This window comes from Oratosquilla oratoria, chromosome 32 (assembly GCF_046742065.1).
Source record: "Oratosquilla oratoria isolate Oo_2021 chromosome 32, ASM4674206v1, whole genome shotgun sequence".
NCBI classification, from domain to species: Eukaryota; Metazoa; Arthropoda; class Malacostraca; order Stomatopoda; family Squillidae; genus Oratosquilla; species Oratosquilla oratoria.
The window spans coordinates 45,453,666-45,469,210 of NC_134808.1; the positions used below are offsets into that span (position 1 = coordinate 45,453,666).

The following is a 15,545-nucleotide window of genomic DNA, read 5'->3' on the forward strand; positions in this document are numbered from 1 at the left end:
AGTATATATCATGCAACTGCATGGAGTGGCGAGAAGAAATTTAAAAACGAGCAAATAGGTTAATAAAAAGTGGGGTGAAGCGTGTAACGGTAATACTGTGTGAAATAGGATAATGATATTATTTCCCCCATAACAAATACCCTCGCTTTCCGGGTAGCGGTTGCATGGGTGAAAGAGAGAGAGAGAAGACTCGCAAAAAATAGTATGGTAACTGAAAGTGGATTGAGTGAACTTGAGGGTCGGCGGTTCAATTATGATATAAGTCAATAGTAGCGTTCACACACAACCGCGCATTTTTTCATTGCGTATACGGTACCGCCGTGGTTCAAACCGGTTGTGTGAACAGGGCCCAAGAATGAGGTGGATGGACGGGGTGAAGGGAAACATTGTATTTAAGAGGAATACCTGTCGAGCAAGGAAGAGAGTAGGGGAATAATAATGGATAGTATATAAGTGATTGTACTTGGACAAGGAAATGATGTGGTTCGATGCCCAATCCTACTATGGAGGAGCTGTGTCTTGCTGAATTACCTCTGGCCCAAACAGTGTGGCGGGAAAGAGGAATGACCCTTCGTCCCCAAAAGCTAAGATGGAGGGGAAAACAAATGGGTTGTTGGTGGGTGCATGCTTTGACCAGGCCACCCCCTTGTAAGAGGAAAATATCTTTCGGTATCTGTATGATATGAATGTCTTCATATCCACCTCCATTAGGAAATGCAGTTCTCATTAGAACCAACAAAACAATGTTTGCCCTTCCCCGTTCCCATCTAATTGCTATATTTCGGTAACAGAAATAGTCCCACAATAACAAATATCAATCTAACATTTCTTCCCAGAGAGATCTTTGTGAGAGTACAGGGACAATGTGGAGCATATGATTTATATTCCTCGCCAATTTCTGTATGGGGCTAGGAAACAGTTGCGTCGTCTACATGGTTTCTGTCGTAGGTGTGACAGGGAACCGTCTCCATGCGCGAAAAAAAAAGATTCTCGAACTAATAGCTAAAGAGACTACTTCGGTCACAGCTAGCCACCTCCTGACGTCAATTCATTTGACATGTTGGGCGAAATTACCCATTGATCCACAATGTTAATAATATTATAATGGATGCTGTCTATACCAATGTGTCTAATGATAGATTAGTCACATACATGTGATCATTATTGTCTACCTATAGAAGAATTTCAGAATAAATCGAAGTTCGCTGTCGTTTGACATTGAAAGGCCACGGACCCTCATAAAAAGAAAGTTTCCTGTAGCAGCATGTGCCGCTATTTGGTTTTATTACTAATCTTAAGAAATTTACTGGTTGAAAATTTATGGTACCTGAAAATCTATGCAAAATTCACATTTTGCATATGGTATTTTATTGAGTATTATTAGAGGTATTAGCTTGGTCCCCTCTTGACAATATGTAAACAAATCGAACTCTGGCGGAGGATGAAGATCTCCATAGAAGTGTGCAATGTATCTCTATTATGTTGTCCATAAGGTGGAAGGCGAGAGGCCCTTTCCTATTATGTGTTTTATAAAGAGGCATTATACTAACTCCTGATGGGGAGTGTTATGGGCAAACGTCCCGACAACTCGCGGGGCAGGAGGAGGAGGGGACGCTGGCAACAGCCTCAGAGACACAGCTTCTCCGAGGTTAGTAAAAAAAAAAAAAATGTAGATTCTTACTTTTGTTTGAATATTAGTATGTTGTGGACGTACATAATATTTACGTTAATCGTGCTGAATGTATACAAAGTTATGAAGTTTCTCAATTAAGTTATGAATCCAAATAATCAGTTTGGCTAATCTTGGGTAGTGTCTATGTCTATGATAGGTACTTGGAAATTACAACATATATTTTTAGAAAAAAAAGTTGATCAAAAGTGGAATAGGAAATTTTATTACCTCTTTATCATGGTTAAGTCTGACAAAAAATATTTAAGCACAGAAAACAGAATGATAAAGTAAATGTTTTTCCGCAAGTCAAATCATCCACAGTAAAAATAATCTATATGCTGAACAGTGAGTGAATTTCTTTGCTCTAAAACTTTTATTACAAGTGAAAAACAAGTAATTGTAGAAACCTAACATATACAAACTTGAGTAATAAGCAACATGTATATCAAATCCTGTCCACTAATATTTCCCTATATAAAAGGCAGTTTCAAATAGTGTGTCATAATATTGATGGCTTATATGTAATGCTTTAATTAGAAAATTGAGAGATGCCATACTCCTAGGTAAAAACTTATATTGATAATAGTCATTAAATAAAAGAAATGTATACCTCAGTTTTTCTTATTATTTTGCTATATTGAGCCCTGTTGATACTAGGAATATGCAAGAAAGCTGAATAAAGGAGCCTGGTTTCAGTCATAATAAAAGGATATAAACTGATTTCATCACACTATGACCATAGTGTACCATTCTTATTTTATGCCATATGGATGTGTTATAGTAGAAAAAAGGAAAGGGCATACAACAGGCTGTTTATGGGTCAGTTTAGAATAGAGTGCCAAATATTGGCAAAAATATGCTTTGGAATTTGTGAAGTTTCATCTCACCCACTATTTTTGGTTAGGTAGGTTGGTATAGTTAGGTTAGGTCAGGTTTGATTAGTTAGATTGTTTATTTTGGTTGGTTTTATGAAGAAAAGTTGGTGGAGTTGTCATAATGCAGATGCAGAAAATATACAAATGGCTCTGTGAGTGGATGAGACTAAAATTCACCAATCTCTTTCTTTTACTGATGGTTATACTGATCATGCATGGTGGTTGGACCATTGTATTGATGAAAAAAACATGATGATAGTTTGTTTTTAGTATTTTTTTTCCAGAAACTGTCATAGCAATCATGCTATTATCATCTACAGTGTTGACTGAGATTACTGGTAACTGACCACACTTCAATTTAACTAACTCAAATAATTGAAGGAAAAGGAAAAACTGTTGTCAAATCACAGCAGGGAAATGATGCTACCCAAAATTCCATGGCAAGTTATACTTGCTAAGTAGTGATAGTAATTGATTAGAAAAATTACTGCATAGTGAAAATAGTAAGCTAATGTAAAGTAACCCCATGGTGAAAATAGCATAATTCAAAAGGAGAGCAAGGTTCAACTGTTAGGGGGCTTATTGGATTATATAGGTTAATTCACATATCTTGGAAATCCTCATATACCTTGGTAGTGTAGTGCATAACAGGGGTGGGTCATGTTAGAAAGTTCTTTGAAGACTTGTCATGACTTGTGATGTAATGGACTCGCTCAACTAGAGTATGAGGTGGTGTTGATACTTGTGTAGGAGGATGAAGACCAATGGCTGTGGATCATGGCCCCTGAATGTTGAATTGAAGAGGCATCTTGACATCTTTGGTACCAGGAACCATAGGTGAATTATGGGGCGTTGCTGGTATGACTGCATTAAATCAATGACTCCTATGTGAGACTCATCAGGTCCTTACTAGTATAATTCATGAATGATTGGCCACATGGACATGTGGCTCTTTTCTCTGATGGTGATCCTACTTATGAGGTCATCTTCTCAAGAGACAACCCTTTGTGGAGGAAACGAAGGGAATGCCCACAGGCCGTATGGTTGGACCAAGTTCACCAGTCTTGCTGAGAGGTTTTTGGAATGGGAGAGGTGGCTGCATTGGGGCTTGCATGGGAAATGGTGGGAATGGCATCAATATGTGAGTGAAGAGATATGCTTTCGAGCATATGTTTACTAATAGATTATGGTATTACTCCATATCTCTCTTGCTACTTACTTATGTTTACTTATGTATGTTCTGTGTGTCCAGATCTTCCGTATCTACTTCAGAGTCAACTGGTCGTGTGTCGGGGTCACTAGGCTAGCTTAGTGAAGAGATTTTGTGTTGTTTAAAGTGAGCGAGCATAAGAAAACATGTTCACTCTCCTGTGAGGTTAGAGCATGTGAGGCAGTTGGTGTCTGGTGCCAGGACAATTCTCTGTTAATGCTGCTTTAGTACTGGGAGCTGGGCATGTTCCTCAGTGCATTCTTAGGTGCATCCCTTGGTGTCCTTACTATATATGTGTCAATCGGGACACTGAGGGACACACCTAGGAACACACTGAGGAACACGCCCAGCTCTGGGTATTGGTCTGATTGCAGGCATGCTAGTGATACTCTTTGTCACCCTAAACACTCTTGGTATTGATCTCTAGGTTAATGTGTAAATGGACTTGTTGGATGGTTGGGCAAGTTGAAGGGTTTGTTTTGTGATCTGTGAAAGTGTCTATTTTTGTATGAATAGAGTGGGGCACAAGAGTTAAGAAGTGGGATATTGTAGATTTATGAGTAGAATGCTGCTGGGTTTGGTTTCTTGTTGTGTCCTATCCCGTGTGATGACATAATAAATAACAATGATTATTATTGCCTCAAGTACCACTGACTGGAGACCTTCAACCTCACAATAGCCAGCAGTGGCCCCCAGGCTCTTTTTTAGATCTCATTGGGAAAAAAAACTTTAGGATATTTTCTCTGTTGTATCAACGTGAGTCATATAGAAGGAGGAGGAGACCAGTCTGGTTATGAGTTTTCCCTGTGTGAATAATTGCAGGGAAAAGAGTCAGTCGAAAGAGAGAAATCTTAGGCTGAGTCCAGATAGAAATTGCCAGGTTGAGATGAAGGTGCTAATAGGTTTTGAAGATTGGCATTAGAGATAAGATTCTTTCTGATGTCTGTCTCATAGGACCACCACTAGCAGATAACTATTGTGTGCCCCCGTGCATGCTCCAAATTTTTCTTCTATAATGGTTGAAAATGGTTATTCGGAAATGTTGATAACAAAGTTCTACATTAACACCTTGACTTTCAATTGGAGGGGAATGAATCAAAGAGTGCTGGGATGGTCTGGGAATATAGAAAAAATGAGTGAAGAAATTATAGGAAAAAATGGACAGCAGAAATTGATTGATGGAATTTGAAAGGAAGACTAAGAATGTGTTGGATTGATGGGGTGAAGAGGGCATTGGATACAAGAGGAGTGTGTGTCAAGCAAGGAAGGAAGAAGGCAGAAGATAGGTGTGAATAGAGATTATAACTGGGGAAGAATTGCTTTTATGTATTTATCTAATGGTAAGGTACAAGTGACAGGTATTTACTTTCGGTGGTCCTGCAAAATGGACAGTATAGCTGCCCATTTTCAAAACCCATCACCTCTCTCACTTCCATCTAGAGGTGCAGCCCTGAGGGGCTGGCAGTTAGTCACTAGACTTGGCCCAGGAATTCTCTGTCAATTATATATCTTAGTTTTTCACACTTAGAGAGCTGACAGCATGTGACTACTTCCTACAAGGTACTTTCAGCCAGTGACATAGAAACAGTTCCATTCCAGTACAATAAGCAACGGCCCAAAGTTTCTTTGCAGGGAGATCTATGGGAGAGCCCAAGAACTGTTGCCTTTCTCTGTGGGACGGGAGGTTTTCCGCTCAATGAAGCTCAAGACAACAATTACTATTGCGTAATTGTAGTATAGTAAAGAAGATAAGTTTGTAGGGTCCTAATTTTCAATCTCCAGCTACCATGAATAGTTTTGAATTTGCTCATGGTTTTGTAAAGCATTAATAATGAATATTGAAATTTTCTTTCCAGTTCAGCCTTGTAGATATGGCAGCCAATCTAAGTCATCGCTTCTCAGTTCTTAGTGGCCTATCTTTCATATCTTTTATATCAACGCAATCAAGTGAGTCAGGATGTAAGCCATGGTCTCGCGTATCACGTAAAAGGTATGGTTTGGAATGCAAATATTCTTTGTGCAAGACTTTCGAATTGTGACAGAATGATGGAAAGGGAGATATGGAATTATTTATATGCAGGGCCTAACACATGTTTAAGGTAAAAAGAAATCCTGAAATGATTTCTCTCTGCAAAAGTATTTACTTGATGCTGCCCTTTCCATGTTGTGCAATTCAAAAGTACTCGCATTTGCTTGGTATAGTGCAGCTGTTGGGGCTTTTTGAATAAAGAGCTTAGACCCTGTGGGTTGTACCATTGTACCTTTTGAAGTAGAAGTCATTGATTGTATTGAAGTTCGAGGTTGTATGTAATTATTTTTCAGATGGCACCAGTCCACATTAGAGAATGAATATGCCTGCAGCAAGACTGTATGGCCAGTAGCTCAGACTGAAGCCCTTTTCTTGCCTGAGTTCCCTATAGGGGCTGAAGAAAAGCTTAAACTTGTGGTAAGCAGTTCAGTACTGTCAGATTGTAGCACCCTGAGGGTCATGTATTAGTAAACTAAATCACAGTATATGCATCAATCTTTGTTAAATGTTGTGCAGTGCAGTATGTAGATGTTTAGTAAACTTGCAAAGATCAAAAAGATACCAGTACTGAAGTGCCTCTTCCTAATAGTATATGAATGATAATGAAGATACATCGCTTAAACTGTGTCGTGTGTTTGATTTTTGTAAGTACAGGTATGGATTTTAATGGATTTACTTTTTAGCTCTTAGGAGAAATCAGTCGAGGTGCATTTGGTCAAGTCTTTCATGTGCGCTGTGCAAATACAAACAAAGAATATGCCATGAAGGTTCTCTCCAAGTCTCAGGTTGGTATTATGAAATATTTTTTCTTTTTTTAATGATGTGGGTGTGTGCTTTAATTTGGCCGCCACCCATGAAAGGGGGAAAGGACCTTTGGGAAATAAATGAATATACAGGACTATATCCTTATAGAAGAACACATGTTGACAGGAACAGTATAGGATGTATTGAAGAACTTTACATTTGGCAGGACATAATAGTGAACAAGCTCTTCAGCATCATCAGAGAATAACATCTTTGTCAAGTTAATTTAAATCAGCATAGAAAGTCATATTAGAATGTACATACATTGACTGTTAATGATACTTATTTACCCTGAAGAATATCTAATAATTCCTCAATACATTTATTTGGCTTTGATATACCTTTACTTTGCATTATTTATCCAAAATATTTTCTCTTTCCTCATGTAGGTGTGCAGCTTGGATGCAGTTGAACAGGTCAAACAAGAAGTGCTGATCCAGCATGTGTGTAGTCACCATCCATTTGTCACTCCTCTCACCCACTTTTGGCAAACACGGAAACTTTTGCTAGTCAGTAAGTATCCTAGTTGATATTTTTATCTCCTCAGAGGATTTCAATATTCTCTCATAATTTTTAAGAAATCATTCACTTTAGAATCATATTATTGTGGCTTAAAATTCTACCATGCATAGCTTCTGTCCCAGGGCAGTGAACAAGATTCAGGGATGACCTGTTATCCAGGAGGAGTCAAGATAAGAGGGAGGGAGGGATGGTGAATGGGAGTGGAGTATGTGGGGATGAAATGGGTGGGAGTGGATTTATGCCTTTGACTTTGGCTACCTCCCTTGTAAGGGGGAAAAAGCCCTTGGTATATGTATGTATGTGAAATTCTACCATACTGGGTGATGTGTATCCCTTTGTTAGGACTGGCTACAGAATTGAAGTACTCCAGATGTCACCAACTTTGAGATTTTATATCCATTATGATGGAAGCTTGTTGGCCAAGCGGGTTAGGGTGTCATTATTTGCGGTGAAGGTCAAGGGATGGCTGTTTGAACCCTGCCACCGACGAAGTTGGACCAAGGGCATGGTTTATCAATTCCATGCTACAAAGTCCTCTGTAAGGGGTACTGTCCTAGCCTCCCGATAGGGGGGAGTTTGTGATGTTAAACCAAATCACATCATGATCTAAGCTATGATGTGTCATTGGGATGGTTGTATCAATCAGTCCATTATCTTTAATCTCTCATACAAGAGACCCACAATTCCAAGCTAATCAGCAACAACCACTGGATTGGGCCATATGTTGTTGTGGGTAATCTGTAAATTGAACTTAACTGTAATTGGTGAATTTGTGAAATATTGTATTCATATGATTAAGCAGCCTTGCTGTGGATGTGCTCTGTCTTGCAACACTGCTTCTGACCCAGGGTAGTGGATAGGATGCAGGGATGACCCGTCATCCAGGAGGTGCCAAGATGAGAGGGAGGGAAGAGGGTAGAGGGAAGTGGAGTATGTAGGGGATGGAATGGGTGGGAGTGGTTTCTATGCCTTTGTTTTTTGGCTACCTCCCTTGTAAGGGGGAAAGAGCCTTTGGTATTTACCTAGTTGTATTATAAGGGAAGGGAGTTATGCTCGTGGTGACCCATCTTTGTATCTTTCAGCATCAAGTTTTGTCTTAAAATCATGAATAATATGTGTATGTATGTATGGAAATAAACTCTCCTATTGGGATTCGAACCCTCGCCAGAGCGGCTTGCTTCATAAAAGGCGAGGACCGTACCGTCACTCCACGGTCCTCGCCTTTTACGAAGCAAGCCGCTCTGGGGAGGGTTCGAATCCCAGTAGGAAAGTTTATTTCCAAATGTCAAAATGACACAAACACGTATGTATGTACGATTAATGTGTTCATAACTTTTCAGTGACAGAATACGTTGCCTTTGGAGAGCTGCAACAACTCTGGAGGTCTCTCGGAAGGTTACCTGAAAATTTGGTCCAGTTGTATGTTGCACAAATTGCACTTGCACTTGGTAAGCAATTGGAGTAGAACACATAATGAGACACCTGAAGCATTTGTAGACATTGACAGTACAGTATGACCTTATATATATGATGGTATTGCTCGAAAGTTGTGTGTGAAGTAGTATTTGAAAGTTTTTGTGAAACTTGAACATGTAATCACTTGATGTACTTTGTTATCCTGTAATTGGTCTCCACACTTTTTTTTCAATATCCAATTTGAGATCCCATCTAGACCTGAGGTATTTCTCACTTTCAATTTCTCTTAAGTAAGTTAAACATTCCACTTACATCTACTGTTATGTTAATTAGATCTTCCTTTTCTTTATTTTATTTATTTATTTATTTATTTATTTATTTTTTTTTTTTTTCAAATTTTTCTTCTATATTGAATACTGACTGGAAGCTTCCATTCATTATTTCAGCTCGCACTTTTACTTCTTTATATATTACTCGTTCAACTTCAATATCGATATTCCTTTTGTATATTTCAGTTTGTTACTGTATGTTTCAGTATGTGTTGTGTCTTGCAACATTGCTTCTGACCCAGAGCAGTGGGCGAGATGCAGGGATGACCCGTCATCCTGGAGGAGCCAAGATAAGAGGGAGGGAGGGAGGGGATGGATGGGAGTGGAGTATGTGGGGATGAAATGAGTGGAAGTGGATTTATGCCTTTCATTTTGGCTGCCTCCCTTGTAAGGGAGATTTCCCTCACATATCTTGTCTCGTTATTTTGCTAATACACTGAGTTTGGGAGGGTGTATGAATGAAGAAAGTTGAAGATAAATGTGGGTAAAAGTAAGGTGATGAGATGTACAAGAGGTGAAAGTGGCAGCAGACTGGAAGTGAGCATTAAGAGAGAGCAACTGGAGGAAGTGGATAGTTTTAGATACTTTGGTGCAAATGTAGCAGGAAAGGGGGGAGTGGAGGTGGAGGTAGAATGTAGATTGAGAGAAGCGAGTAAATGCCTTGGCGGATTAAAAAGTGTTATGAGGAATAAACATTTGGGAATGGAGGCTAAGAGGAGACTGTATGAAGGAGTGATTGTGCCAACAGCACTGTATGGGTCAGAGACATGGAACATAAGAGAGAAGAAGTTTCAATGTATTTGAGATGAGGTGTCTGAGAAGTATGATGGGGGTTACTAGGCTAGATAGAGTGAGAAATGAGGAGGTGAGGAGAACAGGGGTGGAAAGGGAGTTGGGAGATAGGGTTGATGAAAGAGTATTAGGATGGTTTGAACACATGGAAAGAATGAGTGAAAAAAACTAGTAAAAGAGGTATGGAAGGCAGATGTGGAGGGAGTGAACATGAGGGGCCATCCTAGGATGAGATGGATGGATGGGGTGAAGGGGGCTTTGGGAAAGAGGGGAATGTCTGTTGAGGAAGGACGGGAGAGGACAGAAGACAGGGGTGAATGGAGAATGGTTATATATGGATGATGTTGTGATGCTTGAGGTGGAATGGGGGGTGAGGTAGTATGTGTGAGAAAAATTTCGACACAGCCCGAAGGGATTTCTCCCTGTCTTCTCCTTTTCTGCATGTGGGGATGGAGAGGTGGGTGTCACTGATTTAATGAAGCGGCCTTGCTGTGGATGTGTTGTGTCTTGCGACACTGCCTCTGACCCAGGGCAGTGGACAAGGTGCAGGGAAGATCCGTCATCCAGGAGGTGCCAAGATAAAAGGGAGGGTGGAGGAGAATGGAATGTAATTAGGGATAGAATTGGTGGGAATGGTTTTTATGCCTTTTTCTTTTTGGCTACCTCCCTTATAAGGGGGAAATAGCCTTGGTATATGTATGTACATCTTTTATTGAACCAATCTTTTTTTGTGCTTCGATTATCTTCAATACACACTTTCATTTCTGTGTTGTAAATTTTCATGAAAATCACCCATTTCTTCTCTAGTTTCATTGAACTCCTTCCAGTATACTTCTTTGAAGTATTTTCACTTTAGTAAAATTAGTCATTGTATAGCTGTATCCTTTTTGTCTGTTTATTTCCTTTCTTATATCTAATATATGTGTGTATGTATGTATTTCTATTTTCCCCGATGGCAGCATAGATTCCAGAACCACATGACCACTCTTACCTAATGGAAATTCACTGTTGCAGTCACCTCCGATTTTGAACTGTGTTCCAGTTTAAGGTTTCACTTACCTTACAGTTGATAGATGTTAGTTGTATTGCTTTCCACTATATTCATGTTGAATACACTAATATATTACTTGTCATAGATCGAAACCCTTTTGTTCTCCTCCAACCTTGTTACCCCTTGTAACTAGGTTGTTTTCCCTTGACTATTAGTGCTGGGTTGTATGTTTACCCTCTCCAACTACCAACACACAAGTGTGTGTGTGTGTGTTTTCATTGCATATGTATGTATGCATGTGTATGTGTGTGTTTGTGTTGTATGTGTATGTATGCATATGTGTGTGTGTGTGTGTTTGTAATAGTAGTAGCCCATTACCTTTATTACCTTTTTTCAGATTTCTTACACAATGCTGGAATTATTTATAGAGACTTAAAGTTAGAAAATATTTTGCTGGATGCTGATGGTCATGTCAAATTGATTGATTTTGGAATGGCCAAGTGGCTTCATTACGGATCAAGAACTTCCACAATTTGTGGAACTCTTCAGTATATGGGTAAGTGGAAGCCAGAATTGTTCAGTCCAGTATGATTTAAGTGGATGAGGACAGAAGCTAAACAAGCTTTGTATGTTGGGCATCTCTTTGACAAAACTGTACCTTGCTGCATTGCTTTTCTTGCAAACAGTGTGTCAGGGTATACCAGTTGACCAAGATGTAGCTACTACTCAGAAGACACAGAGTACTTATTATTACATTGTCTTTCATGCAGCATTGCTTTTCTTGCAAGCAGTGTGTCAAGTTACACCAATTGATGAAGATACAACCCCTACACAGAACACAGCTGCCCAGGATGTAACACTTCACCCCATACCATACAACACATAATGGAAGACTGCATTATACACAATCATGCACGCAAACAACACAACATACACTCTATAAAGGATTTGTGGGAAAACCCAGTTTCGGCTGTAGCATTCCTTGGGGAGACGGGACTGCTCGGACAGACAGTCTAGGGAACGACAACAACAACAACAACACATAGAGTACTTATTATTACATTGTCCTTCATTCACTCAGTCTTCCCTAGACAATACTTAATCTATATACCAAAAGTATATGATGTGATAGGGTAGACAGAAAGGCACTGTGGGAGGTTTTGCAGATTTATGGGATAGGAGGAAAGCTTTTGGGAGCTGTCAAGAGTTTTTATGTGAGTAGTAGAGCATGTGTTAGGATTGGAAATGGAGAGAGTGAGTGGTTTGAAGTAAAGGTGGGACTTCGTCAAGGATGTGTTATGTCGCCCTGGCTGTTCAACTTATACATGGATGGGGTGGTGCGAGAGGTGAATGCTAGGGTAGTGAGTCAGGGATTGGAGATGGTTAAAGAAAATGGAGAAAAGTGGGAGGTGAGCCAGCTGTTGTTTGCGGACGACACTGCGCTTGTGGCAGGGTCAGAGGAGGGATTGAGGAAGCTGGTGGCAGAGTTTGGAAGAGTATGTGATAGAAGAAAGCTAAAGATAAATGTGGGTAAAAGTAAGGTGATGAGATGTACAAGGGGTGAAAGTGGCAGTAGACTGGAAGTGAACATTAACCCCTTCCATACGGTGCCGCACACGTAGGCGTCATGAGGAGCAAGTGGATTCGCGACGCTGCCATATCGGCGTCTTGATTATATTTATTGTAGTCGCCCCTGTGTTTTTACATTCTCCCAAATGCGCCCTTAATCCCATTCTCTGTGGTTTTCAAAATTCGCGGGTGAAAGAGAGAACGATCGATATAAGCGGCGACTATATTTTATGATGCGAATATTATTTCGTTACGTCGTACGGCTGGCATTGGCTGCTGCCCGCGAGATTTAAGTCCCGTATTGAAGTGGTTAAGGGAGAGCGACTGGAGGAAGTGGATAGTTTTAGATACTTGGGTGCAAGTGTAGCAGGAAAAGGTGGAGTGAAGGTGGAGGTAGAATGTAGATTGAGAGAAGCGAGTAAATGCCTTGGTGGTTTAAAGAGTGTAATGAGAAATAGACATTTGGGAATGGATGCGAAGAGGAGACTGTATGAAGGAGTGATTGTGTCAACAGCACTGTATGGGGCAGAAACGTGGAACATAAGAGAAGAAGAGAGAAGGAGTTTGAATGTGTTTGAGATGAGGTGTCTGAGAAGTATGGTGGGGGTTACTAGGCTAGATAGAGTGAGAAATGAGGAGGTGAGGAGGAGAACAGGGGTGAAAAAGGATTTGGGAGAGAGGGTTGATGAAAGAATATTAGGATGGTTTGGACACATGGAAAGAATGAGTGAAGAAAGACTAGTAAAAGAGGTATGGAAGACAGATGTGGAGGGAGTGAACATGAGGGGACGTCCTAGGATGAGGTGGATGGATGGGGTGAAGGGGGCTTTGGGGAAGAGGGGAATGTCTGTTGAGGAAGGAAGGGAGAGGACGGAAGACAGAGGTGAGTGGAGAATGGTTGTATATGGATGATGTTGTGACTGCATGAGGAGGAATAGGCGGGGTGGGGGGTGGGGGGGGTAGTATGTGTGAGTAAATTTTGACGCAGCCCGAAGGGATTTCTCCCCGTCCTCTCCTTATATGCAAAGGGGGACGGAGGGGGGGTCGCCGATTAAATGAAGCGGCCTTGCTGTGGATGTACTGTGTCTTGCGACACTGCTTCTGACCCAGGGCGGTGGGCAGGGTTCAGGGATGACCCGTCATCCAGGAGGTGCTCAGATGAGAGGAAGGGTGGGAGGGGTGTGGAGTGTATTTAGGGATGAAATGGGTGGGAGTGTTTTTATGCCTTTCCTTTTGTGGCTACCTCCCTTGGAAGGGGGAAAAAGCCTTGGTATATGTATGTATGTATATACCAAGAGTGTCTTCCCCCTTATAAGGGAGGTAGCCAAGTCAACGACATCCACCTACTCCCACACATTTATTTTCAACTTTCTCCTGTAGCATACCTTCCCACACTCCATCACTAGCTGCCCTAATCCCTCCTCTGATCCTACCACAAGCATTGTTATCTGCAAACAACAGCTGGCTCACATCCCACTTGTTTCCATTATCTTTAACCTTGTTCAATCCTTTGTCCGTCACCCTTGCATTTACCTCCCATACCACCTCATCCATGTATGCATTGAACAGCCATGGTGACATGACACAGCCCAGACGCAGCCCCTCAAACTACTCGCTCTCTCCATTTCCAATCCAAACACAGGCTTTACTACTCTCATAAAAACTTGACTGACCTTAACAGTTTTCCCCAATCCCATATGTCAGCTATTCTTCCCACAGTGCCTTCCTGTCTAACCTGTCCCTAAACAATGACACAAAATTTCTTGACTGAGTTACCTGTGGGCTGAAATAGTGGCTATGGCTGATTGTGTATTGGTGTAGGTCTGCAAGAAGACCTGTGATGTGTATGTTTATATTAACCTATATTGCTATACTAATGACTTTGTGACCACATATGAAAATTATTTCAACCTTTGTAGTAATTAGTGTTTTTATTGCAGCACCAGAGGTACTAAAGGGAAGTGAATACACTCACAGTGCAGACTGGTGGTCTCTTGGTATCATTACCTATTGCCTTATGGCAGGACAGGTAAAGTACCTGCATTTATTTAAAGAATTTTATTAATTCATTATTTTTAATATTATTATTTATTTATTAATTTATTTTTGTTTTTCATGTTTATTTTTATTGTATGTTATCTCTTATATGTTTATTTAGTTTTATTGTTTATTTATTTATTTATTTATTTTTCTTACTGATTATGTATGCATCAATGCATAGTATTGGAATTTCTTATGTCCTAACAGTGCCTGCATTCCCTTTGACTTTGCTTTTATGGAAAACTCTGCATTAGTACAAAAGCTGCAATATAACTTTACATGCAGTCAACAAAAGCACCAAATCTTGGATATTGTACAGCTGCATTTCCTTCCTCCTTGTATCCAGATTCATTAGAGCTTCAAACAACGGCACTGACATGCTTTGGAATCACAGTACCACTTAGTTAACTATAGTTTGCCCACTAGAATTAGGCAAGAGATGCAAACACTTGAAAACTGATTGTCTGACATAGTTCAGATGAAATTGGACAAAGTATTCTCTTGATACTTGGGGGCAAATATGGTGGGAAAGGGAGGAGTAGAGGTGGAGATAGAATGTAGGTTGAGAGAAGCAAGTAAATGACTTTGGGGATTAAAAAGTGTAATGAGAAATAGACATTTGGGAATGGATGCTAAGAGGAGATTGTATGAAGGAGTGATTGTGCTGACAGCACTGTATGGGGCAGAAACATGGAACATAAAAGAGGAAGAGTTTAAATGTGTTTGAGATGAAATGCCTGAGAAGTATGGTAGGGGTTACTAGGCTGGATAGAATGAGAAATGAGGTGGTGAAGAGGAGAGCAGGGTTAGAAAGGGAGTTGGGAGATAGGGTTGATGAAAGAGTATTGGGATGGTTTGGACACATGGAAAGAATGAGTGAAGAAAGATTAGTAAAAGAGGTGTGGAAGGCAGAGGTGGAAGGAGTGAACATGAGGGGGTGACCAAGGATAAGATGGATGGATGGGGTAAAAGGGGCATTGGGAAAGAGGGGAATGTCAGTTGACAAAGGAAGGGAGAAGACGAATGGGGGTGAGTGGAGAATGATTATGTATGGATGAAACTGTGATGCATGAAAGGGAGTGAGTGGGGGATGGGGGTGAGGGAGTATGTGTGAATGATATTTTGGTGCAGCCCAAATGGATTTCTCCCCATCTCATTTTCTGCATTAAGGGACAGAGAGGGAGGATCACCAATTAAATGAAGTGGCCTTGCTGCATTGCTTCTAATCCAGGGCAGTGGACAAGATGCAGGGATGACCTGTCATCCAGGAGGAGCCAAGAAAAGAGGGAGGGGTGG

General features: G+C 40.6%; 1 protein-coding gene across 1 annotated transcript in view; it reads left to right on the top strand.

The window, feature by feature from the left end:
• The first annotated feature begins 1,398 nt into the window (after positions 1–1,398).
• Positions 1,399–15,545, top strand: part of LOC143017458 (uncharacterized) — a 36,669-nt gene continuing 22,522 nt past the window's right edge. The window contains exons 1-8 of the mRNA XM_076172218.1: positions 1,399–1,648; positions 5,614–5,747; positions 6,080–6,203; positions 6,470–6,571; positions 6,980–7,103; positions 8,453–8,560; positions 11,038–11,196; positions 14,150–14,238. Of these exons, the coding sequence (XP_076028333.1) occupies positions 1,556–1,648; positions 5,614–5,747; positions 6,080–6,203; positions 6,470–6,571; positions 6,980–7,103; positions 8,453–8,560; positions 11,038–11,196; positions 14,150–14,238 (933 nt within the window). The 5' untranslated portion in view covers positions 1,399–1,555. The remainder of the gene's footprint in view (positions 1,649–5,613; positions 5,748–6,079; positions 6,204–6,469; positions 6,572–6,979; positions 7,104–8,452; positions 8,561–11,037; positions 11,197–14,149; positions 14,239–15,545) is intronic.